This window comes from Aquarana catesbeiana, linkage group LG12 (genome assembly GCF_042186555.1).
Source record: "Aquarana catesbeiana isolate 2022-GZ linkage group LG12, ASM4218655v1, whole genome shotgun sequence".
NCBI lineage: Eukaryota > Metazoa > Chordata > Amphibia > Anura > Ranidae > Aquarana > Aquarana catesbeiana.
The window spans coordinates 210,320,157-210,344,527 of NC_133335.1; the positions used below are offsets into that span (position 1 = coordinate 210,320,157).

Sequence of the window (24,371 nt, forward strand, 5' to 3'; positions counted from 1 at the left end):
TACTCAGATTGGGACATCTAATGTAAGGGGGGTGCTCTGATGAGGAGATTTGATGTAAGTAGGTTCTCTGATGGGGACACCTGATATAAGGAGGTACTCTGATTGGGACATCTAAAATAAGGGGGGTGCTCTGATGAGTAGATTTGATGTAAGGAGGTTCTCTGATGGGGACACCTGATGTAAAGGGGTGCTCTGATGGGGAGATCTGATGTTATAACACTATTAGTGTAAACAATCTTCTTTATCCGGTGAAAATACAGAGTTGAACAACCTTTATGAGTGGTAATTTAACTCTGACAGTGTGGATTATATAAACACCAGGAAATTGTTTTTATAATCCCACAGAGTTAAATTTAACACTGCCGATTTTACTGTGTATAAAGTGGTACCCTGAAGGGGACACCTGATGTAAGGGGGTACTCTGATGGGGACACCTGATGTAAGGGGGTACTCTGATGGGGACACCTGATGTAAGGGGGTACTCTGATTGGGACACTGATATAAGGGGGTACTCTGATTGGGACATTGATATAAGGAGGTACTCTGATTGGGACACTGATGTAAGGGGGTACTCTGATTGGGACACTGATGTAAGGGGGTACTCTTTTAGGGGGTACTCTGATTGAGACACTGATATAAGGGGGTACTCTGATTGGGACATTGATATAAGGAGGTACTCTGATTGGGACACAGGTTCTTTTTGATGACCCTAATCTAATGATATCCTAATACATACAAGTGTTTCCGAGGTTGTGACACCCCCAGATCAGATAGGCTAGATTTGGCCCTGTTGGCTGAACACATACTACAGGTCCAGGCGTCTGGAGACAGTTAGAAATGTGCTCCAAATTCCTTGTGATGCCTGTGTTCACCCCCCCCCTCCATGAGGTACTCTGTGGTTGGTGGATACTCTGTGGATGGGGGGTACTCTGTGGATGGGGGGTACTCTGTGGATGGGGGTACTCTGTGGATGGGGGTACTCTGTGGATGGGGGTACTCTTCCATAAATCGGTACGAGACGAGGGACAATACTCCAAGACTACCGGTGCACTTTACCAGTCACTCTTGTCAGCTTTCTGCTCCAATCTTTGCTTTTAAGCTGATAACTGCGCTAATTTAAAAAGCCCCAATAAAGTCTGACTGGCGTCTAAATGTGGCGGCTGCAGGTGACATTTTCTAAAGGGTTTAGCGTTACCAGAACTGTCTGGGTGCCAGTTAATTGCCAGGCTGCTCCGACTCCAACAACTGCTGTCAGAAGCCCGGAATTTAAAATGTGATGTTCTGCAAACTTCCAGAGCGGAGCTGTGATTCTTCACTAAATTAAAGGAACTCTGACCTAATTTTTTTCAAGCTTTTCCCTTATGAATTATTTATTAGGCTTATAAGGAAACATAACGAAATTTGTACAGAAAGGTAGTCTGTACATTATGTGACAACGCTTGATGTGTACAGCTCATTCCAGGCCCCGCCGCCTTCATAAAACACCTCGTTGCACCAAACTAGATTTATCCACTTTAAGATCGGGCCTTTTTCTGACATTGTTGTTTAAGTTAAAAAAAATCCATATTTTTTGCTAGAAAATTACTTAGAACCCCCAAACATTATATCATTTTTTTTTAGCAGAGACCCTAGGGAATAAAATGGCGGTCGTTGCAATATTTTATGTCACATTGTATTTGCGCAGCTGTCTTTAAAATGCAATTTTTGGGGAAAAAATACACTTTAATCAATAAAAAAAAAAATAGTAAAAGGTAGACACATTTTTTTTGTATAATGTGAAAGATGATGTTACGCCGAGTAAATAGATACCTAACATGTCATGTTTTAAATAGAAAACACTCGTGGAATGGCGACTACTTAAAAATCTCAATAGGCGACCCTTAAAAAATTTCTACAGGTTACCAGTTTGGAGTTACAGAGGAGGTCTAGCAGTAGAATTATTGCTTTCGCTCTAACGATCGCAGCGATACCTCACATATCTGGGTATGGGGGAGCGTGTGACCCCCTAACCTTAGTCCCAACTAGTCCCTTAGTCCCAATTCAAATTTGACCCAAATTCCCAGAAAGCAAATATGGCCATTTTTTTTTTTAACTTCAAAGTGATTGTAAACCTCAGTCATAAAATATGAACAAAGCATATCCCTGTATAGTGTGCACTTTTCTCAGTCCAGAGCACTAAGTGTCTTTCTCTCTGCTGCCTCCTTCCTCTATCAGCATGAGTCACTTCTGACTACTTTTCCTGACACCAAGAGAAAAAAGGTGACAGGGAGGGAGCTCCAGCACACAGCCTGTGATTGACAGCCTCAGCTCTGTTCCTGTGTGCTGTGTAAAGGGGGGCCGTGTCTCTTCCCTCCAATCAGCTTTCAAAACTCTCCTCACTGAGCTCTACACAGTGTAATTTCAGCCCTTCACCCACTGTTTTCTGACAGCTTGGACAAGCTTTATAAATTCTGGACTTTGAATGGATGTAGGCAAGTGAAGACTGCAGATAAACAGGTACAACTTATGTAGGAGGATTTGTTGCATCTCTGCGTATCACCTGAGGCCAGTCACTTCACTGGGTATATGTAAGGGATTACAACCACTTTAAATTTTGAAGTCAATAGGGCAGGGGTCCACAACTCCTGGGCCATGGACGGGTGCCTGTTGGGGGCTGGGCTGATCGGCAGGGGATAGGTGGCAGGCAAGCTAGCCAGCATAACCTGCACTGCCACCCTCCCATTACTAGAAGGCGCTTGCTCCCCTTCTCCTAGTACCACTACTCCCTTCCCTCTCTCTGGTGACCTTACCTATGGAGAGGAAGGGGGAGAAGAGAAGGGAGGAGAACTGGGTTGGCACATAGGGGATAGGCTGCACGCGCCCACACTCTCTGGAGGTGACAGGTTGTGCCAACACACATTTTTTTCTAGTATGCAGAACAAATGATAAACAAAGGTGGCAACCCTAGATGTCTCCATCAGAGTCCCCCTTACATCAGGTGCCCCCATCAGAGTCCCCCCTTACATCAGGTGCCCCCATCAGAGTCCCCCTTACAGCAAATGCCCCCATCAGAGTCCCCCTTACAGCAAATGCCCCCATCAGAGTCCCCCTTACATCAGGTGCCCCCATCAGAGTCCCCCTTACATCAGGTGCCCCCATCAGAGTCCCCCTTACATCAGGTGCCCCCATCAGAGTCCCCCTTACATCAGGTGCCCCCATCAGAGTCCCCCTTACATCAGGTGCCCCATCATAGTCTCCCCTACATCAGGTGCCCCCATCAGAGTCCCCCTTACATCAGGGGCCCCATCATAGTCTCCCCTACATCAGGGGCCCCATCATAGTCTCCCCTACATCAGGTGCCCCCATCAGAGTCCCCCTTACATCATGTGCCCCCATCAGAGTCCCTCTTACATCATGTGCCCCATCAGAGTCCCCCTTACATCATGTGCCCCCATCAGAGTCCCCCTTACATCATGTGCCCCCATCAGAGTCCCCCTTACATCATGTGCCCCCATCAGAGTCCCCTTTACATCAGGTGCCACATCAGAGTCCCTCCACACATCACAGCCCCCTGTTACATCAGGTACCCCCAGGTATCCCTCCATGCATCAGATGTCCTGTCCCCTTCCTGCTCTACTCACAGATCAAAGACTGAAAACAACGCAGCTCCTCCTTCCTCTATCCAGTCTTCACTCCCTTGCAGGGCTGTGCTGACTCTCTATCGCATCCTGCAGGCTGGAGGGAGGAGAACACCCAATCCTCTCTCCGACTATTTTAGGAAGCCACAGTCCGGTTGAATTATGTGTCCTGTTTTCAAGTGGACTGAAAACTGGACACATGATTCAAAACCCGGACTGTCAGGGTGAAAACCGGACAGGTGGCAACCCTAAGCTGCACACAACCCACAAAGCCCCCCCCCCTCCGAGGTAACAGGCCGTACACTCCCCGGAGGTAACAAGCCGAACACCCCCCGGAGGTAACAGGCCGAACACCCCCCCGGAGGTAACAGGCCAACCCCCCCCCGGAGGTAACAGGCCAACCCCCCCCGGAGGTAACAGGCCGAACCCCCCCCCCCCCCGGAGGTAACAGGCCAACCCCCACCCCGGAGGTAACAGGCCGAACCCCCCCCCCCCGGAGGTAACAGGCCAACCCCCACCCCGGAGGTAACAGGCCAACCCCCACCCCGGAGGTAACAGGCCGAACCCCCCCCCCCCGGAGGTAACAGGCCAACCCCCACCCCGGAGGTAACAGGCAGCACCAGTCCCCAAGTCAAATCCCCCACCCCCAGTCCGTGAAGTTGGGGAGACCATTGATGGCCACTATTGGTCCTTTGGAGGGCAGCTAGAACAAATTGGGTTGAAATATCAACTTGAAAATGTGAAAGGGACAGGACACTATTTTTTTTAATATTTAGATATTTATTTGTGTTGTCGGTTTCCATTCTTTTGGTGTGTATTTTTCCATTATACATTAGGAAACATCAAATAACAGTAAAACACACCATTTTCCAGGGTCCTGTTTACAAGCACTCACCTCTTACCCATCCTTATATAAGGTAAAATGCTGCTCGATGCGTATGTGTGATAAAACGTAGAATGTTTTTACGTAAATCGCAAGAAGGCAGCCTTTTTTATTGCACACCCTTTACCGAACAGACCACACCCACAATCATAGGAAACCTGTAATGACAAAATATGATCTCCCTTCTGAAAATGCCAACTGCCTGGCTGTCATATGATCCTCTGGCTTCAGTGCTTTCTGAGCCACTGACTCGGGAACAAGTATGCAGATCATTTACCTAAAAATGACGCTTAGAAACAAGGTGATAACATTTTTACATGAAAATGATAATCTTCCACATAAATATATGTAGATCATATTGCCTATGCCTGTCTGGGTAAGCGATTACTTGTTGAAAAATGCAGCGTAGGAAAGCGAGACCTCTAGTGGCCCTGCAAGGAATGACAGCGGAATTTGGTCTACCTAGAGACCACGTTCTTATTGGCAGTTCCAAAATTACAGGTTTTTTTTTGCGCTATAAACAAAAAAAGAGCGACCATTTTGAAAAAACAGCAATATTTTTTACTTTTTGCTATAATAAATATCCCCCAAAAATATATAAAAAGTCAATTTTTTTCCTCAGTTTAGGCCGATATGTATTCTTCTAGATATTTTTTGGGGAAAAAAGCGTAATAAGCGTATATTGATTGGTTTGTGCAAAAGTTATAGCGTCTCGTCTACAAAATAGGGGATAGATTTATGGCATTTTTATTATTAATTTTTTTTTTTACTAGTAATGGCGGCGATCTGCGATTTTTATCCTGACTGTGACATTATGGCGGACACTTTTGACACTATTTTGGGACCATTGTCATTTATATAGCGATCAGTGCTATAAACATGCACTGATTACTGTGTAAATGACACAGGCAGGGAAGGGGTTAAACACTAGGGGGCGATCAAGGGGCTAAGTGTGTCCTGGGGAGTGATTCTAACTGGGGGGGGATGGACTACCACTCACATGACTGCGATCACTGCTCCCGATGACAGGGAGCAGTGATCTCTGTCATGTCACTAGGCAGAACGGGGAAATGCCTTGTTTACATAGGCATCTCCCCGTTCTGCAGCTCAGTGACACGATCGCCAGGAGACCAACGGACATAGAACCGCGGGTCCCGCAGGCACGGTCACGCTGTACGCTAGCCCTGTCAATTAAGGGGTACATACAGGTACGCTCATTTGCCCACCGCTGCCATTGTGCCGACGTATATCGGCGTGCAGCAGTCGGCAAATGGTTAAAGTGTTACTAAACCCAGGACGCTGCATTCACTATATCTGGTCTCCCACAGTACACAGAACATGGAAATGTAATTATTTTAATAAATATAAACTACTAAATACCTTTTCTCATCAGCAGTATACATCAGTTTTGTGCTCCTATCTTTGTGCTTTTCTCCTATCAGTGTCTGGTTAAAGCTTGTAGGAGGAGTTTTCATTCTACTCTGACTGTCCTATAAGGCTGTAGGACCCCTGACCCTCTGTCTGGACAGTGCTGATTGGCCCTGTGCTGATCACATGAACCTTCCCAAAAAAAAAAAAAAACTCTAGCAATACACACCAAACTGAGCATGTGCAGCTTGTCCCCTAGCCATTGTTCTATCAGCAGACAGATTGGGGACAGTGGAAGACGGGGAGGATCAAAGAAGACAGAATCCAGGTTCCACAGTGAGTGTAACAAGCATGCTTTACTGCATATACAGACTTTTTAAATTGATTTTACTGTTGTGGGTTTAGTAACACTTTAACCACTTGCCGACCAGCTGCCGTCATTTTAATGCGGCAGGTCGGCTCATTCCCACGAATCGCCGTCATTGTATATGGTGGTTTTCCCGTCCGCCAGCCACCCGCGATCGTTCCCTGCAGTGACAGAACGAGGATCTGCCTGAGTAAACAAGGCTGATCTCCGTTCTCACAGGGGAGATCACACAGATCTTTTCTTTCTGCTATGCAGGATGACGGATCTCTGTGTTATCCCAGGCAGCCCATCCCCCATACAGTTAGAAAACACCTGCAGGGAAATCATTTAACCCCTTGACCGCTCCTGATGTTAACCCCTTCCCTGACAGTGTCATTAGTACGATAACAGTATTTTTAGCACTGATCACTGTATTAATGTCACTGATTCCCAAAAAAGTGTCAAAAATGTCAGTTAGGTGTCCGATCTGTCCGCCGCAATGTCGCAGTCCCACTAAAAATCACAGATCGCCACCATTACTAGTAAAAAAAAATTTAAAAAAATAAAAATGCCATAAATCTATCCCCTATTTTGTAGGCGCTATAACTTTTGCGCCATCCAATCAATATACGCTTATTGCGATTTTTTTTTTTTTTTTTTACCAAAAATATGTAGAAGAATACGTATCGGCCTAAACTGAGAAAGAAATTCGTTTTTTTATATATTTTTTGGGATATTTATTATAGCAAAAAGTAAAAAAATATAGCTTATTTTTCACAATTGTCGGTCTATTTTTATAGCGCAAAAAATAAAAACTGCAGAGGTGATCAAATACCACCAAAAGAAATCTCTATTTGTGGGGGAAAAAGGACGTCAGTTTTGTTTGGGTACAGCGTCGCACGACTGCGCAATTGTCAGTTAAAACGACGCAGTGCCAAATCGCTAAAAATGGTCCGGTCATTAAGGGGGCAAATCCTTCCGGTCCTGAAGTGTTTAAGGTGTTCTTTGGTCAGGGCTGTCATTGGTATTAATGTTGTATTTATCTGAGTTTTCATATTTCTGTAGCCCCCCTGTGTGTCCCCACATTGTATAGATCTACAGAAGATCAATATTAACAATGGTAGCAGTATTTGTCATTTGAATTGACGTGTTCAGCAATATTTTTTTACAGAGTAGTAGCTCTTCAGGGATGCACATAAATCATATCGGAATACTGATATTGGAAAAAACAAATGATAAGGGCAGCTTCCTAGACCCTACTACTTCCAGGATTTGGGCAGGCTGGCACTTTCAGTAGTTGCATTGGTGGGCACACACAGTTGTATGCCTCGCATGTAATCCAACGTGACTGCCAACGCAGCCAGCCCTACCAACCCGTCTGACTCACAAATCAGGAACAAAACACCACACATTGTCCTGGCTGGGTTTTGTTTTTGCAGCAAATAGGCATAAAAAAAAAGGATAAGTGACATTGAAATTCACTGCACTGACAGCTCTTAACCATTTGCTTACCAGGCACTTAAACCCCCCTCCTGCCCAGACCAATCTTCACCTTTCAGCGCTGACGCACTTTGAATGACAGTTGCACGGTCATACAACACTGTACACAAATTACATTTTTATCATTTTTTTCCCCACAAATAGAGCTTTCTTTTGTGGGTATTTAATCACAGCTGGGAATTTTATTTTTTGCTGAACAAACAAAAAAAATGGAAAACAAAAAAAAAAAAATCATGTTTCATAGTTTGTTATAACATTTTGCAAACAGGTAATTTTTCTCCTTCATTAATATGCGCTGATGAGGCGGCACTGGTGGGCACTGATAGGTAAAGATAAGGCAGTACTGCTGGGCACAGGTAAGGCAGCACTGATGGGTGGCACTGTTGGGTGGCACTGGGCACTGATAGGTACCACTGATAGATGGCACTGGGCACTGATAGGTGGCACTGGTAGGTTGCACTGATGGGCAATGGTAGGTGACACTGATGGGCAGCACCGTTGATGAGGCACTGATTGGTGACACTGATAGGTGGCACTGGTAGGTTGCACTGATGGGCAGCACTGTTGATGAGGCACTAATTGGTGACACTGATAGGTGGCACTGTGGGCACTGATGGGTGGCACTGTGGGCACTGGTAGGTGGGGCTGGTGGGCACTGGTAGGTGACACTGATGGGCAGCACTGTTGATGAGGCACTGATTGGTGACACTGATAGGTGGCACTGTGGGCAATGATAGGTGGCACTGTGGGCACTGGTAGGTGGCACTGGTGGGCACTGGTAGGTGACACTGATGGGCAGCACTGTTGATGAGGCACTGATTGGTGACACTGATAGGTGGCACTGTGGGCACTGATGGGTGGCACTGTGGGCACTGGTAGGTGACACTGATGGGCAGCACTGTTGATGAGGCACTGATTGGTGACACTGATAGGTGGCACTGTGGGCACTGATGGGTGGCACTGTGGGCACTGGTAGGTGACACTGATGGGCAGCACTGTTGATGAGGCATTGATTGGTGACACTGATAGGTGGCACTATGGACACTGATGGGTGGCACTGTGGGCACCCTGTTAGGTGGCGCTGGTGGGCACTGGTAGGTGACACTGGCAGGTGGCACAGGTGGGCACAGATGAGACTCGTAGACTCGCTGATCACAGAGCGCGCCGCGTGCCCTTCAGGGGGCGCGCCAGCCGCTCGAGCACAGGAGGGAGTTTATTGATGCCCTCCCGGCAAAGTAGGTCCACGCTGTAGCCGTCATTCTGAAGAAGTTACAAAGACACTAAACTCTGGTTTAAAAAATGTTTTGTATTAACTCCAAAAAAATCTCCAGATTTCTTAGTTTTTGCTTCTGCGATCTGACTTCCTGTTAGAGGGTGGCTACGTTCATGCTCTATGGTCCCACCTCATGTAGGAAAGTAGTCACCCTCTCTTTGCTCGCTCCTATGATGGACTATTTATGGGATTTGTAATGTGCATAGAGCAATGCACATGACCCCAACTAACATTCACTGCTTGTTCCAAATAAACAGAAGTGAAGGGGAAAAAGAAGAGGTTTGGGAGCTCACAGGATGTTACAAGGTTACAGAAAAGCACAGTACGAAACAATTTCATGAAAAATAAAATAACCCTGTTATTTTACTGTGTAAAAAAAAATATATATATTTTGCACATCCAATGGGGAAAACCCTTCCACAATGACAGCCAAAGCCTTCCTCCATACTATATGTTACAATTTATATTTTTTATTTCAAGGTCCCCCTGCCGAAACGTTAGAGCCTACTCGACCATTGCCTACACTTCCACCACGCAGGATACAGTCAACATCGGAAAGAAAGCACGAGAGGCAGCCGAGACCCCGCCCCCCATCCGGAGAAAAACCCGCCCACCCAGGCAACAGACCGAATATATGTGATGGGAACTTTAATACCGTGGCTCTGTTTAGAGGAGAGATGTTTGTCTTTAAGGTATTGGCTTCTCGAATGTTTTATATTACATAAGTGCGTCTCCTACCACCTGAAGAGTTACTCATAGAGCTAATGGAAAGCAAGTTATTTTAATATATTTGCATAATGATATAATTACAGTGCTGCTACTCATCTGGTATTGTGAGGCCGCTCTTTCCCTTAGTAATTACACATAGGAGGTATATCAATGTCAGTGCCAAGAACATCCTACTCTCTAGTGTCTGTGGTACTGCCTCCAGAAGTCTCTGAGTCACCTCTTATTTTTACAAGTTTACAGAGTCACAGCAATACGCGGGAGAGAGCTTACTTAAAACCGAACTCCAGAATAAGCAAATATTGTCTAAGGCCGGGTTCACACTGGTACGACAAACCCTCCAACATTGGGAACACATGTCGCTTGACATGTATAAAATTCAGAGATTCCCCATGAGAGTCGTCTTAACTGGTCCAACGCAAGTCAGTCTGACTTTGAAAAAGGTTCCTGCACTACTTTGGTCCGACTTTGATCCTACTTCAGCAAATTGAATATCATTGAAGTCGGATCAAAGTCGCATCATCGTCTTAACTGATCCGACTTTGGGATGTGACTTGTGCTCTGATGATCTTGAAGAGGAACCCCACGCCAAAAAACAAACAAAAAAAACTGCATAGAATTTCCCCTCCAAGACCATACCAGACACTTCGGTCTGGTATGGATTCTAAGGAGAACCCCCTGGACCATACAAGGCCACATGCCCTCAACATGGGGGGGGGGAGGGTGCTTTGGGGCAGGGTGGGCCCTGTTAAAGGGGGCTTCCAGATTCCAATAAGCCCCCCGCCCGCAGACCCCGACAACCCTGGCTGTAGGGAAGAGGCCCTTGTCCCCATCAACATGGGGACAAGATGCTTTGGGGTGGGGGGGGCGAGGGTTCCCCTGCCCCAAAGCACCCACCCCCCCCATGTTGAGGGCACGGGGCCTGGTATGGTCCAGAATGGGGGGCCACTTACTTGTCCCCACCCCCTATCCTCACCCTGCCGGGCTGCGTGCTCGGATAAGGGTCTGGTATAGTTTTTCGGGTTACCCCACGCCGTTTTTTTGGCATGGGGGTTCCCCTTAAAATCCATACCAGACCGAAGGGTATTGTCAGGATCAAAGTCGTATCCCCGTTCATTGAAGTTGGTTGGAAGTCGGACTTCAAATCGCAGGTGCAACCCAGACATCCCTCCGGCTGCACTACAGAGAAAGGGTTCTAGCACATGCACCCCTTCCATCTGATGTCTGGGCCTCTCTGTGTGCCCCTTTCCTTCCTTATCCCAGAAGACTAGTGTTAAGCTGGAACAGGATATTTCTTTGGAGGAGGTACAGATTGCTTTGGCCCAATTACAGCCCAGTAAGTCTCCTGGAGTGGATGGAATTCCAGTCAAATTCTACTCCACTTATCAGGAACTTCTGGTTCCCAGGCTCACCAAACTGGTTGCCCAGTTCTCCAAATCTGGGTCTCTGCCGAGTTGATGACAGAGGCGATAATTGTATTGGTGCCAAAACCAGGTAAGGACCCAGAGGAATGTGCGTCGTATCGACCAATCTAATTAATTAATATTGATGCAAAGATACTAGCCAAAATTCTTGCAAACCGGTTGTCACAGGTCATGGATGAGCTCATCCATGTTGACCAGACGGGGTTTATGCTTAGAAAGGGTACCGATATTCATTTGAAACGCCTCTTCCTCTAGTTGTCCATTGCCTATGACAACGGGGGTACCAGAGTCATTGCCTCTTTTGATGCAGAAAAGGCATTTGACTTTGTTGAGTGGGGCTACCTCTGGGAGGTAATGGGCAGATATGGTTTTGTCCCTCAATTCCTATATTGGCTGAACTCGCTTTATCGAGCTCCTACAGCCTGTTTATATACTAACGGTAGGGTCTCAGATAAATTCTCTTTGCAGCGAGGCACACGCCAGGGGTGCCCCCTCTCCCCCTCCCTTTTTGCCCTATCATTGGAGCCTCTGGCCATCTTACTTAGGGCCTCCCATCAGGTGGGAGGGCTAAGGGTCGGTGCGTTGGAGGAAAAGGTGTCATTATATGCGGACGACGCCCTGCTATATTTGCACGACGCGGACTCCTCCTGAGCCACCCTGGTGCTTTTCGATGAGTTTGGGCACTTCTCGGGTGTCCGAATTAATTGGTCAAAATCTATACTTTTTTCTCTAGACCCTTTATCATAAATACTCCCTATCAGCAAATACTCCCTTACAGTGGGTTAATAAATTTAAATATTTAGGTATTCAAATACATTAATCTTATAAAAATGGTATTCCTTCCTAAATTCAACTATTTATTTAGAAATTCCCCCATATGGATTCCGGGTTCATTTTTCCGGGAACTAGACTGATGCATTGGTGCCTTTTATGGGGTGGAACTTCCCCACGTCTGGCAAGGTCCACCTTGTGTCTTCCTGTGCGATGCGGAGGGTTGGCGTTGCCAAGCTTCCTTGTATATTATTGGGCATCTGTATTGGTCTCTGTTCGCTGGTGGTTCGTCCGCTCAAGGGCCAGCTGTATGCTTGGAAGTGGCCCTACTAGGCTCTCTCAATGACCTTGGGAACCTGATTTATCGAGGCCCTGGGGCCTATGCTGACCTTCCGCGGCCAACTAGGACGACTCTCTGAGTATGGGTGGTCGCTAGGAAGAGATTCTATAAACAGAATTGTTGGTCACCCTTTCAGCCACTATGGGGCAACCCTAGTCTTCCACACTTTTGGTCCATCCCGGACCCTCAAGTTTGGGCGAAAAAGGGGGTAAAGGTATTCCCGTTATTATCAGCTGCGCCATGCTGCCCGGGCTCAATTTTCGGGACCTATTACCATGGCCATGGACCCCATTGAGAAGCTTTTGGCTCGGGAGACCCTAACCAAGCCTCGCTCTTCCCTGTATCTGTCGCTACTTACCTTGGACTCTCCTAAGGTGGAGAGGCTCTGAGAGGCTTGGAAAGCAGATATCCCCACATTAGAGAGAGAGGATTGAAGGCATTGCTTTGAGGACAGCTCTGGGATAGTTATCTCCTTCAGAGATAAATTAATACAAACTAAGTTTCTACATAGTGTTTATGATACCCCACAGAGGGACCCCATATGTAGCAGATGCCACCTGGACATTGGCACGTATTACCATATGTTCTGGAGCTGTCCCAGGGTGGCGCAGTTCTGGGTGGCGGTTTTTGAAGTCATTAACAGCCGTCTTCAGCTATCCCTGGGATTGTCTCTTGAACTGGCTCTACTAGGTATACAGGAGGATGATCAGATGCCTCTTTACACCAAACTCTTGATCTCTTATCTTATGTATTTGGCTAAGCAAGCTGTCCTGCTCAAGTGGAATACCACCTCCCCCCCAACGGTGACCTTTTGGGAGAACTCTGTTAATAGGGCCTTTTCATTATATAAACTGACCTATTCAAATAGGAACTGTGCCAAAAAGTTTGACAGAATCTGGCAACCATGGACGGCATGAGTAACCTTTTAACCACATATTATAAGCATGGACTGCCCCTCTCCCACCTCTTCCTCCTTTTCAAAAGGATTTGGATTGATACTATAGGATATATAACTGATCCCTTTTTGAGTAAAAAAATCTCTTTGCCCCAGAACCAAAGAAGCGGTACACTCACTATAGTTGTAATCATCGCTTATCTGTATATAACCTATATGCATAATCCTTTTTTTATTCTATATTATCTACTATTTGGTTGACTGTTCATACCATACTTGTTCCTTTTTTCACAATAAAATGAAATTCTTGACTGTTGAAAAAAAAAACAAAAAAAAACTGATGCAGTATAGCCCTATATAGGGCACTAAAGTTTGGCGCTATTTCACGTGCGAATACATATTTGAGGTTTGGCATGTTGGGTATCTATTTACTCGGCGCAACCTCGTCTTTTATGTTTTATCAAAAATTTGGGTAATGTATTGCATTTGATTGCCCTGAAGTTCACTTTAGTGTAATTTTTACTGAAAATTTGCATTTCTTAGACCTTTGCGGTAATATCGTATGACATAAAAAATTTGAACTACCACTATTTTAATTTTCTAGGGGGTCTGTTTTCCGAAAATATATAATGTTTGGGGGTTTTACATCATCTTCAGGGCTAAAATGATCTTTTAAACATGTGTGCAAAAATGCAAAAACGTCTCTGGCAGCGAAAAGGTTAATTCTGCTTTACCTCCATATAAGATGACATATATTAACTGGAATTGTGCTTGGAAGTATCATAAGGTTTGGCTACCTTGAAGGGCCCAGTAGGACCATCCGATGATTATATTTTGTATCTGCCCCCCTCCCTTCCTGCCATTGCTGTATTTGGAACTGTTGTAAGAGAGATATATTTCCAGTATGAGTAATCTCCCTTTCTAGATTGTGTCTTAGTATACTCTTTATATCCATGTAAAGACCATGCCACCAATACCGCTTTTATTTCTTTTATTAAGACATCCTGTATGGTAAAAAAAAAAAAAAAAACTAGACGTGGCTAAACCTACTTTATCCACTTCAGCCCTGGAAGATTTTACCCCCTTCCTGACCAGAGCACTTTTTGCGATTCTGTACTGCGTCACTTTAACTGACAATTGCGCGATCGTGCGACGTTGCACCCAAACAAAATTGACATCCTTTTTTTCCCACAAATATTTCTTTTGGTGCTATTTGATCACCTTTGCCATTTTTATTTTTTGCGTTTTAAACAAAAAAAGAGCGACAATTTTGAAAAAAAACGCAATATTTTTTGCTTTTTGCTATAATAAATATCCCCAAAAAATATATTAAAAGAAAAACTTTTTCCTCAGTTTAGGCCGATATGTATTCTTCTACATATTTTTGGTAAAAAAAATTGCAATAAGCGTATATTGGTTTGCGAAAACGTTATAGCGTCTACAAAATAGGGGATAGTTTTATGGCATTTTTATTATTTTTTTTTTTTATTAGTAATGGCGGCGATCTGCAATTTTTATGGTGACTGCGACATTATGGTGGACACATCTGACACTTTTGACACAGTTTTAGGACCATTGTCATCAGCAATCAGTGCTAAATGACACAGGCAGGGAAGGGGTTAACCACTAGGGGGCGATGAAGGGGTTAAGTGTGTCCTAGGGAGTGATTCTAACTGTGGGGGGATGGGCTACAACTCTCATGACAGCAATCACCGCTCTCGATGACAGGGAACAGTGATCTCTGTCATGTCACAAGGCAGAATGGGGAAATGCTTTGTTTACATAGGCACTTCCCCATTCTGCGGCTCTGTGACACGATCGCTGGGAGACTGGCGGACATAGAGTCCGTGGGTACCGCGGGCATGGTCACGCTGTACGTGGCGGGTGCGCGCGCCCGCTAACCCCGCCACTTAAAGGGGACGTACAGGTATGCCCATTTGCTCACCGCTGCCATTGTGCTGACATATATTGGTGTGCGGCAGTCGGCAAGTGGTTAAAGAAGAAATATCTAAACACAAAAAAAATCTGGGATGCATTAAAGTCATTTATACTTCTCAGATGACTTTTTCCTGCATTTAGAAAAGCTAAGCACAGTAGTACCAGTGTGAATGGGGCTTTAGTAGCAAACAGGCAAAGATCATTTTATTTACCTTTTTCAGGATCGGTGGTTCTGGCGGCTTCGTAATAATAAAGTCCAGGAAGGATACCCAATGCAGATTGAACAGTTCTGGAAAGGGTTGCCACCTAAAATAGATGCAGCGTACGAGCGATCAGATGGCAAATTTGTCTTCTTCAAAGGTATTCTTTTTTTATTCCCTTCGAATGTGTATCAGACTGTCCCTCTGCTTCAATACACTATGAGGTGGATTTATTAAAGGCAAATAGACGGTGCACTTTGCAAAGTACAGTTGCACTCTGCAAGAGCAGTTCCTCCAGAACTTAGTAAATGAGGGAGAGCTCTGCTGGCTTCCATCATCCAATCATGTGCAAGCATAAATGATGTTTGTTTTTTATTCTCCTTGCATGTGATTGGTTTTTCTTTGTAAAGTGAAGCTTTGGGGTGGATTTACTAAAGGCAAATAGACTGTACACTTTGCAAAGGCAGTTGCTCCAGAGCTTAGTAAATGAGCAGATGCTCTGCTGACTTCCATCATCCAATCATGTGCAAGCAACATCTATGTTTTTTTTTTTTTTTTCCTTGCACGTGATTGGATATTCTTTGCAAAGTAAAGCTTTACCTCAATCAACCCCACTACCTCATTTTCTAAGCTCTGGAGCAACTGTACTTGCAGTGTGCAACTGTACTTGCAAAAGTGTATTTGCCTTTAGTAAATCAACCCCTATCTGTAGAATTGTTAAAGTGAAACTCCAAGCAAACAGCTAAATACACAATTTATTTATATGTTTTTATATGTACCATTGCATAAATTTTTATTGTTTGACCTGCAAAGGATTGGTGTCTACCGGTCAGTAGGGTCACTGCAATTTTCTGCTTTTGGACTAGAGACCCCTGGGTCAGTTAACGAGGTAGTAAAGTCTAAAACAAAAACTGGTTCCCGTGCAATGCCATAATGTGCTAGTATGCACCACATACTAGCACATTATGGTAGACTTACCTCTCAAACAAAGCCCTCCAGTGGTGCGCTGTCACCGCTGCCGGCACTTCCATCTTCATCAGGTCTTCCTTCCAGGTTCACATGCTCTAAGCTGTGATGATGTCACTCCCATGCATGTGCACCAGAGTCATGATTGCGACACAGCGCTCTGAATTGAAGGTGCACTCAGTGTGTCCTCAACAGGGCCGGGACAACGGGTGGGCTGGAGGGGCGGTTGGGCACTGTGGCATCGTAAGGTGGGGAGGCACAACAAAGAGATTGGGGGGGTTGTGTTGGAAGGGGGAATTTGGGGGGGGTAAGTTTTGTTCTAGGAGAGGATATTTTGGGGGCTAGGAGGGGGGATTTGAAGTGGGGGTGTGTGTACTAGGATAGGGAAATTTTAGGGGTAGAGGATTTTTTCTAGGAGGAGTGAACTTTTTTTTTGGAGGGGGGGGGGGGGCAAAGATTTGTGCTGAGAGGAGGGATTTCATCAGGGGGGTGGATTTGTTCTGGGGGAGGGGGAATGTATGCTTAGGGGGTAAGCATGCAGAGTAGTGCTCTGTGTTTTTGCCAGTTTGGCATGTTCGCCCTGGGCTCTAGATGACCTTGTGGCGGCACTGATCCTCACTGCAGAGTGCAGTACGCATGCACCATTGTTTGCACCGGCTGCTGAAATTTGAATAGCTCCTGAACGGCACATTTTTTGGCCCATGTGAACGGGGCCTTATTGCAGAATAGGAAGTGAAAAATATGTAGCAACGCTTTGTGAAAACATTTTCTCTTTTTATTGTAGGTGACAAATATTGGGTCTTTAAGGAAGTGACAGCAGAGCCAGGTTATCCACACAGCTTGGTAGAGTTGGGAAGTTGTCTACCACGGGAGGGAATCGACACAGCTCTACGATGGGAGTCAGTTGGCAAGACCTACTTCTTTAAGGGGGACCGTTACTGGAGATACAATGAAGAAAAGAAAACGGCCGATCCTGGATACCCAAAATCTATAACGGTTTGGAAAGGAATCCCAGAAGCACCACAAGGAGCCTTTGTGAGCAAAGAAGGAAGTAAGTACACCTTTTATTGTGGTGATACTTTAAAGCAGTGGTGGTCAACTTACTGGATGTGTTGGGCCTCGCGTTCAGCCCCTGACATCGCCAAAGGGCAGCATATAATATAAGACTGTACAGAGACTGTAGACATGGAACTGGAGATGGTCTGAGACTACAGATATGGTACAGAAGATAGTCCAAGACTATAGACATGCTACAAGAGATGGTCAGAGACTGCAGATACTGTATACTACAAAAGCTAGAGACTGCTGGCATTAAACAGGAGATGGTCAGAAACTGCAGACATGGAACAGGAGATGGCCAGAGACTGCAGACATCGAACAGGAGATAGTCATTAACAATAGGCATACTACAAGAGACAGTAAGAGACTGCAGATATGAAACAAGAGATGGACAGAGACTACAGATATACTCCTAGAGATGATTAGAGATGTCAGATGTGGTTTCTTATCATTATTTGGGGGCCTTGTGAATGTCAGAGACTTGGTACACTGTCTGAATATAGATTAATGTTCTCATGGCATGCTAAAAGAGATGGTCAGAGACTGTAGACATGGAACAGGAGATAGTCAGAGACTGCAGACATGGAACAGGAGATAGTCAGAGGCTGCAGCCATGGAACAGGAGATGGTCGGAGACTATAAGCATGCTACATGAGACAGTAAGAGCCTGCAGATATGAAACAAGAAATGGTCAGAGACTACAGATATGCTCCTAGAGATGGTTAGAGATGTCAGATGTGGTTCCTGATCATTATTTGGGGGCCTTGTGAATGTCAGAGACTTGGTGTGTTGTCAGAACATAGATTAATGTTCTCATGGCATGCTACAAGAGATGGTCAGAGAATTTAGACATGGAACAGGAGATAGTCATAGACTGCAGACATGGAACAGGAGATAGTCAGAGACTGCAGCCATGGAACAAGAGATAGTCAGAGACTATAGGCATGCTACAAGAGACAGTAAGATCCTACAGATATGCTCCTAGAGATGGTTGGAGATGTCAGATGTAGAGCAGAATATGGTCTGTGACTATAGATATGCTACAAGAGATGGTCATTGACTATAAATTTAGTTCAACTAAAAATGGCAGTTATAAAAAGAAAATGATAAAGGGATGAAAAAACAGGAGCTCATAATGCCCATCAAATTCCATAAGGGGTTATCCCTATCATCCTGGTATGCTTGCTGCAGCACCTCAAAAGAGTAAAGAAATCTCTGTAAAATGCAAGGGAAAACCAGAGGGCACCAGACTAATGCCCCATACACACGATGAGATTATCTGACGAATGATCGTCTGTTTTTTTTTTGCATGCTAATCTCAGATCGAATCTGATGAGTTTACTAAAGTCACGAAAATTCAGAGGATACTGTCATTTTCACTTGGTGGGCTACCAAGCACTTTAAGAAAGGAGCCAAGCAGCTCCGAAACACATAGCAAATACGGAGAGCGAATCTCCACCCCTAGTACATAGGCATCCATATTAACTTGATGGGGGTTCTAACCCTTCCAAAATCCATTTAAAACTAACAAAATTAGATATTATTAAAGGCTATGTGTCTACAGAGCCAAATAGTTGCAGTTCAGATGACAATGAAAACTGAATAAGTGTCTTACCATCATCCCAACTCACTGCTCCTGTTTACACCTACAAAAAAAATCATTTATTGAGACACAAACACAAAGGTAGAAGCTTCTGCTGTGATCCCTCTTTAGAAAACCCAGAATGCTCTACAATACAGTGTCTACTGGCTCAAAACCATTAACGTTTCCAGTTAAAATGTCAAGGACGTGTAAATGCTCCTGTTCTTTGACAGCTGCTGGTCTCATTTCAGCATCCTGGTCTTGGCTATGATGCATCCTTGTCTGCCTGTCTACCTGCAAGGTGATTGACATGGTCAGTCTCTGGGTGGAGACCAAACCTGATTTAAGCCAGCCAAGCCTGCAGTCTCATGCTTGTGATAGCGTGTGTAATACCTGATAAAGCTACCTGTTTGTCTGCCCTGCTCTGCTAGATTGGATTACCTCGTTGATGACCTCCAATTGGATATTGACTATTCTCTGAACTCTGCCTGCCTTTTGAATTTGACCCTGACTATTCTGAACCTTGCCTGTCTGCCAACCGCAAGTACCTGTTTGCTTTGCTCAGTTCACGCATGCCCTGGCATGGTAGCCAGGTCCTAAAGCATTGCGCATAAGGCTAGAAAGGGCTAGAAGAAGATCCCGGTGACTTATACTATGGCAACCACGGCCACTTTGTCGCCAGCTGCGCCAATAATCTGGGAAATGCCAATAGTCTAGTACGGGTGGGGTCTGCTTCTTTAGACTATACAATGCCAGGTCCCCCCCCCCCCCAGATAAACTATTAGTTCCTAAGCAACTTAGTTCTGGCACGTTTTCTCATCACCTCTCACCTTAAGCTTTCATCAATTCTGGTGCCACTAGCAATTTCATTGATAGGGACCTAGCACACTGTCTACAGATTCCCTTGACCAATGTGCACAAACCATTTTCAGTCTTAGCTGTTGATAACTCTTGCTTGTCCATAGTCCTGGTCACCTTATTACCTATTACTCTGACCATTGGGGAATTTCATAGGGAGACCATTATCTTCTACTTGATAACATCTCCTGCTTATCCCCTTATCTTAGGTAATCCTTGGCTTAAACTTCACAACCCGTACATAGATTGGGCTACACGGGAAATTAGGTCCTGGTCCCAAAGCTGCCCCCAAAACTGCATTAAAACTGCTGACCAGTTGCCCATTTGAAACTCTTTTGTGGCCAAAACCAGTCATTTGCCTTTATTACAGTCCTATTCGGATCTTGATCATGACAACTTAACCATTTCCCTATATATGACTGCTGTACCAGAAGACACTGACAAGTTTATTGAATCCTCTACAGGCCACCTCTCCAGCCAACTGCCACAGTCTGAATCTTTTCCTCCTATAGGCCAGAGTTACCCACTGTCTTGCAGCCTTGAGCCCAGATTAGAAACTTCCTTTAAGTTTCACAATATCTTACTTCCAGCAAAAGTAATGGGGGCCTTTTCCCCTGAACTTTTGGACTCTATTTTAAAGGCTCAGTCTAGTGTTCTGCTTAATTTACCCCTTTGGAAAGCTGTTTGTTACCCTCCACCTTAGGTTTAAAGTGCTTCCAGAAACACGTGACGCTAAGACAGCCAGGCACCCAGGGATTACTAAAACGTTTTCTTTGGCTTCTCGAGGGCTTTGGTGGCCCTCTCTCCATAAGGACTCTTGGTCCTATGTAAAATCCTGCAAAACCTGTACTCGCTCTAAGTCCTTAAATGCCAAGCCCTCTGGATTACCCCACCTTTTCCTGTCCTTGGGCACACATCCAGGCTAACTTGTCTTCAAGTTCTGCTGCTGATCATCTGACCATTGTCCAACATAGTAGTCCTATGCTGGATGCCCAGCCTGATGGTCAGGTGCCCAATGTTCAGAATCCCTCTAAGGGTTTGGGTGCCATTCCTGGGGGGGGGGGGGGGTAATGTCAGGACCATGTAAATGCTCCTGTTCTTTGTCAGCTGCTGGTCTTATTCCAGCATCCTGGTCTTGGCTATGATGCATCCCTGTCTGCCTTTCCTCCTGCAAGGTGATTGATGTGGTCAGTCTCTGGCTGAAGACCAAACTTGATTTAAGCCAGCCAAGCCTGCAGTCTCATTGTTATAGCGTGTGTAATACCTGCTCAAGCTACCTGTCTGTCTGCCCTGATCTACTAGATTGGATTACCTTGTTCACAACCTCAGATTGGATATCGACTATTCTCTGAACTCTGCCAGCCTTTTGACTTCGGATTTTGACTCTGACTATTCTGAACCTTGCCTGTCAGCCAACTGCAAGTACCTGTTTTCTTTGCTCAGTTCGCACATACCCTGGCAAGGTGGTCAGGCACTATTGTATTGTATATAAATGCTGGGGGGAAACCGAGTACCTGTAGGCCTGCTTGCCTTATGGAAAAGGGGGCTGCTATAGGTGAAGAACACAGAAGTCAGCTATAGTGTCTTACCACCTGCCTTAGGGGTAAGCGGGACATAAAGAAAACCTGTTATAGTGGAAATACGGACACTTCTCATTGTATAATTAAAGTGAACTGTGAACAGATTCAAAGTAAGATGGACACTCAAAAAAAAACACTCAAAAACTCACTCAAATATGTCTACTTCCATCACCATGCTTCCCCTGCTGCTGGTGCCCAAGAAAATCCTATGCAAATACCGAGAGATACCATGTACAGAGAGAGAGAGAGAGAGAGAGAGAGAGAGAGAGAGAGAGGCACCGTGTACAGAGAGAGGCACTGTGTCATTGGTACGCTGGAGATGTTTGTTTATAAACAAACTCCTCCAGCTTGCAGGTGGTTATTATGATTAGCTGATATTATATTCATGTGATCAGGAACCATCCTGATTGGTTCCTGATCATTATTTGGGGGCCTTGTGAATGTCAGAGACCTGGTTTGCTGCTGTAACATAAAATAATGTTCTTGTACTTACCTTAGAAGGTTGAGCTACAGATCGATGATGTTTCGGGGTTAAAGACCATCTGATATGTAACTTTTAGATAGCACACTATGTCCTGCAGATTTCCCCAGAAAAAGGCAAAGCAAAACTCTCTAAGCAGCTGTGACTACATTTTCCACACTATGGAGTAAAAGAATCCCTTCCTGACTCCTGAAAGGTAGTCACATCAATTCCCTCAATTAAAATATAACCATATTCTCCTTTAGTAATCTTAAAGTGGTTGTAAAGGCAGAAGGGTTTTTATCTTAATACATTCTATGCATTAAGATAAAAAAAACCTTCTGTGTGCAACAGCACCCCTCAGACCCCCTAATACTTACCTGAGGTCCCTCTAAATCCAGTGATGTTGCACGAGAGACTTGGCTGCCCGGGACTCTTGAACCTCATTGGCAGCGCCGCTGCGCCATTGGCTCCCGCTGATGTCAATCAAAGTCAGTGAGCCAATGAGGAGAGAAAGGGGGTGGAGCCGGACCAGGGCTCCATGTCTGAATGGATAGAGGGAGCTATGGCTCGACTCAGTTGCCCCCATAGCAAGCTGCTTGCTGTGGGGGCACACAACAGGAGGGAGGGGCCAGGAGCACCAAAGGGACCCGGGAAGAGGAGGATCAGGGCTGCTCTGTGCAAACTACTGCAAAGAGCAGGTAAGTATAATAGGTTTTCTATCTGTAACCACTTCAGCCCCGAAAGGCTTTACCTCCTTCATGACCAGGCCATTTTTTGCGATACGGCACTATGTTGCTTTGACTGACAATTGTGCAGCCGTGGGATGCTGTACCCAAATAAAATTGATGTCCTTTTTTTCCATCAAATAGAGCTTTCTTTTGGTGGTATTTGATCACCTCTGCAATTTTTATTTTTTGCGCTAGAAAACAAAAAAAGACCGACAATTTTGACAAAAAAAATATTTTTTACTTTCTGCTATAAAACACATCCAATAAAAAAAAAATTAAAAATCTACTTTCTTCATCAATTTAGGCCAATGTCTTCTACTACATGTTTTTGGCAAACAAAATCCCAATAAGCATATATTGATTGGTTTGCGCAAAAGTTATCGCGTCTACAAATTATGGGATATTTTTATGGCATTTTAATTTTTTTACTAGTATTGGCGGCGATTAGCAATTTTTAGCAGGACTGCGACATTGCGGCGGACACCTAACTGACACTTTTGACACTTTTTTGGAACCAGTGACCTTATTACAGTGATCAGTGATAAAAATATGCACTGTTACTGTACTAATGACACTAGTAGGGAAATGGTTAACACCAGGGGCAATCAAAGGGTTAGGTGTGTCCCTAGGGGGTGCTTTCTTACTGTGTGGGGGATGGACTCACTGGATGAACAGAGAGATCCGTGTTCCTGCTTAGCAGGAACACAAGATCATGCTGTTTATCCCGGTCGTAAAGTGGTTAAAGAAAAAAAAACAAGACTTTAGTATCACTTTAACTATGGATACGAGTAGCTGGAAATCATCCAACAAGCTTTTACAACTCTGTTTTGATGTTGGTACTTTGCAGTAAAAGTAAGCATTTTTAAGCTGGATACACACCTGTACAGGGGCGTAACTACCACCATAGCGACCCATGCGGGCGCTATGGGGCCCGCAGCCAAGTGGGGCCCAGTGAGGATGAGAGCACCGCCGGCACAGTCTCCCAGCCAGGGGAAGAGAGAGGAGAGGAAGAGGCAAGCTGTGACCTGTGCCCAATGCAGCGTGACCCGTGCCCAATACAGCGTTGCTTGTGCCCAATACAGCCTGGTCTGCCTGTGCCCCATACAGCCTCACCTGTGCAGAGGAAGAGGCAAGCCACCCGGATCAGCAGAGAGCTGAATTGCCCGATGTAATAGCTTTCATTAGAACTTCCAGTGTTCCCGGGGCTCACGTCACATAGCTCCACCTCTTGGCCCGGCGCCTTCGATAGACAGAACGCCAATCCAATGCAGGACGTGTGACGTCATCAAAGGCGTCGGGCCAAGAGGTGGGGCTATGTGACGATGAGCCCCGGGAAGATGGGAAATTCAAATGAAAGCTATTACAGCGGGCAATCCCGCTCTCTGCTGATCCGGGTGGCTTGCCTCTTCCTCTGCATAGGTGGGGCTGTATGGGGCACAGGCAGACCAGGCTGTATTGGGCACAGGTCACGCTGCACGGGGCACAGGTCACGCTGCACGGGGCACAGGTCACGCTGCACGGGGCACAGGTCACGCTATATGTGGCACAGGTCACGCTGCATTGACACTAGGGCAGCTGTGGGGGGGGGGCTGTTTGCAGGGGGGCCCCATACAACATTTTGCTATGGGGCCCTGCTATTTCTAGTTACGCCCCTGCACCTGTATAATTTTCTTTAGATTTTTTTCTTCAGATTTACCAAAACCATATAATAGGAGGTCAAATCCTAACACTTTCAATTTGTATGCAACCAGGCAAGCTATTGCACTATGTAGTTGAAGGTAAATCTAAAGCAAATCGAACAACAAAAGTTGTATCGTGTGTATGCAGCTTTACTGTAGAGAATTCTTTCCTATA

At 45.3% G+C, this 24,371-nt stretch overlaps 1 protein-coding gene across 1 annotated transcript in view; it reads left to right on the top strand.

Annotated features, from left to right (window-relative positions):
- MMP24 (matrix metallopeptidase 24) overlaps positions 1–24,371 on the top strand; it is a 183,651-nt gene that overhangs the window by 153,248 nt on the left and 6,032 nt on the right. The window contains exons 6-8 of the mRNA XM_073606617.1: positions 9,468–9,679; positions 15,303–15,441; positions 17,032–17,298. Coding sequence (XP_073462718.1) covers positions 9,468–9,679; positions 15,303–15,441; positions 17,032–17,298 — 618 coding nt within the window. The remainder of the gene's footprint in view (positions 1–9,467; positions 9,680–15,302; positions 15,442–17,031; positions 17,299–24,371) is intronic.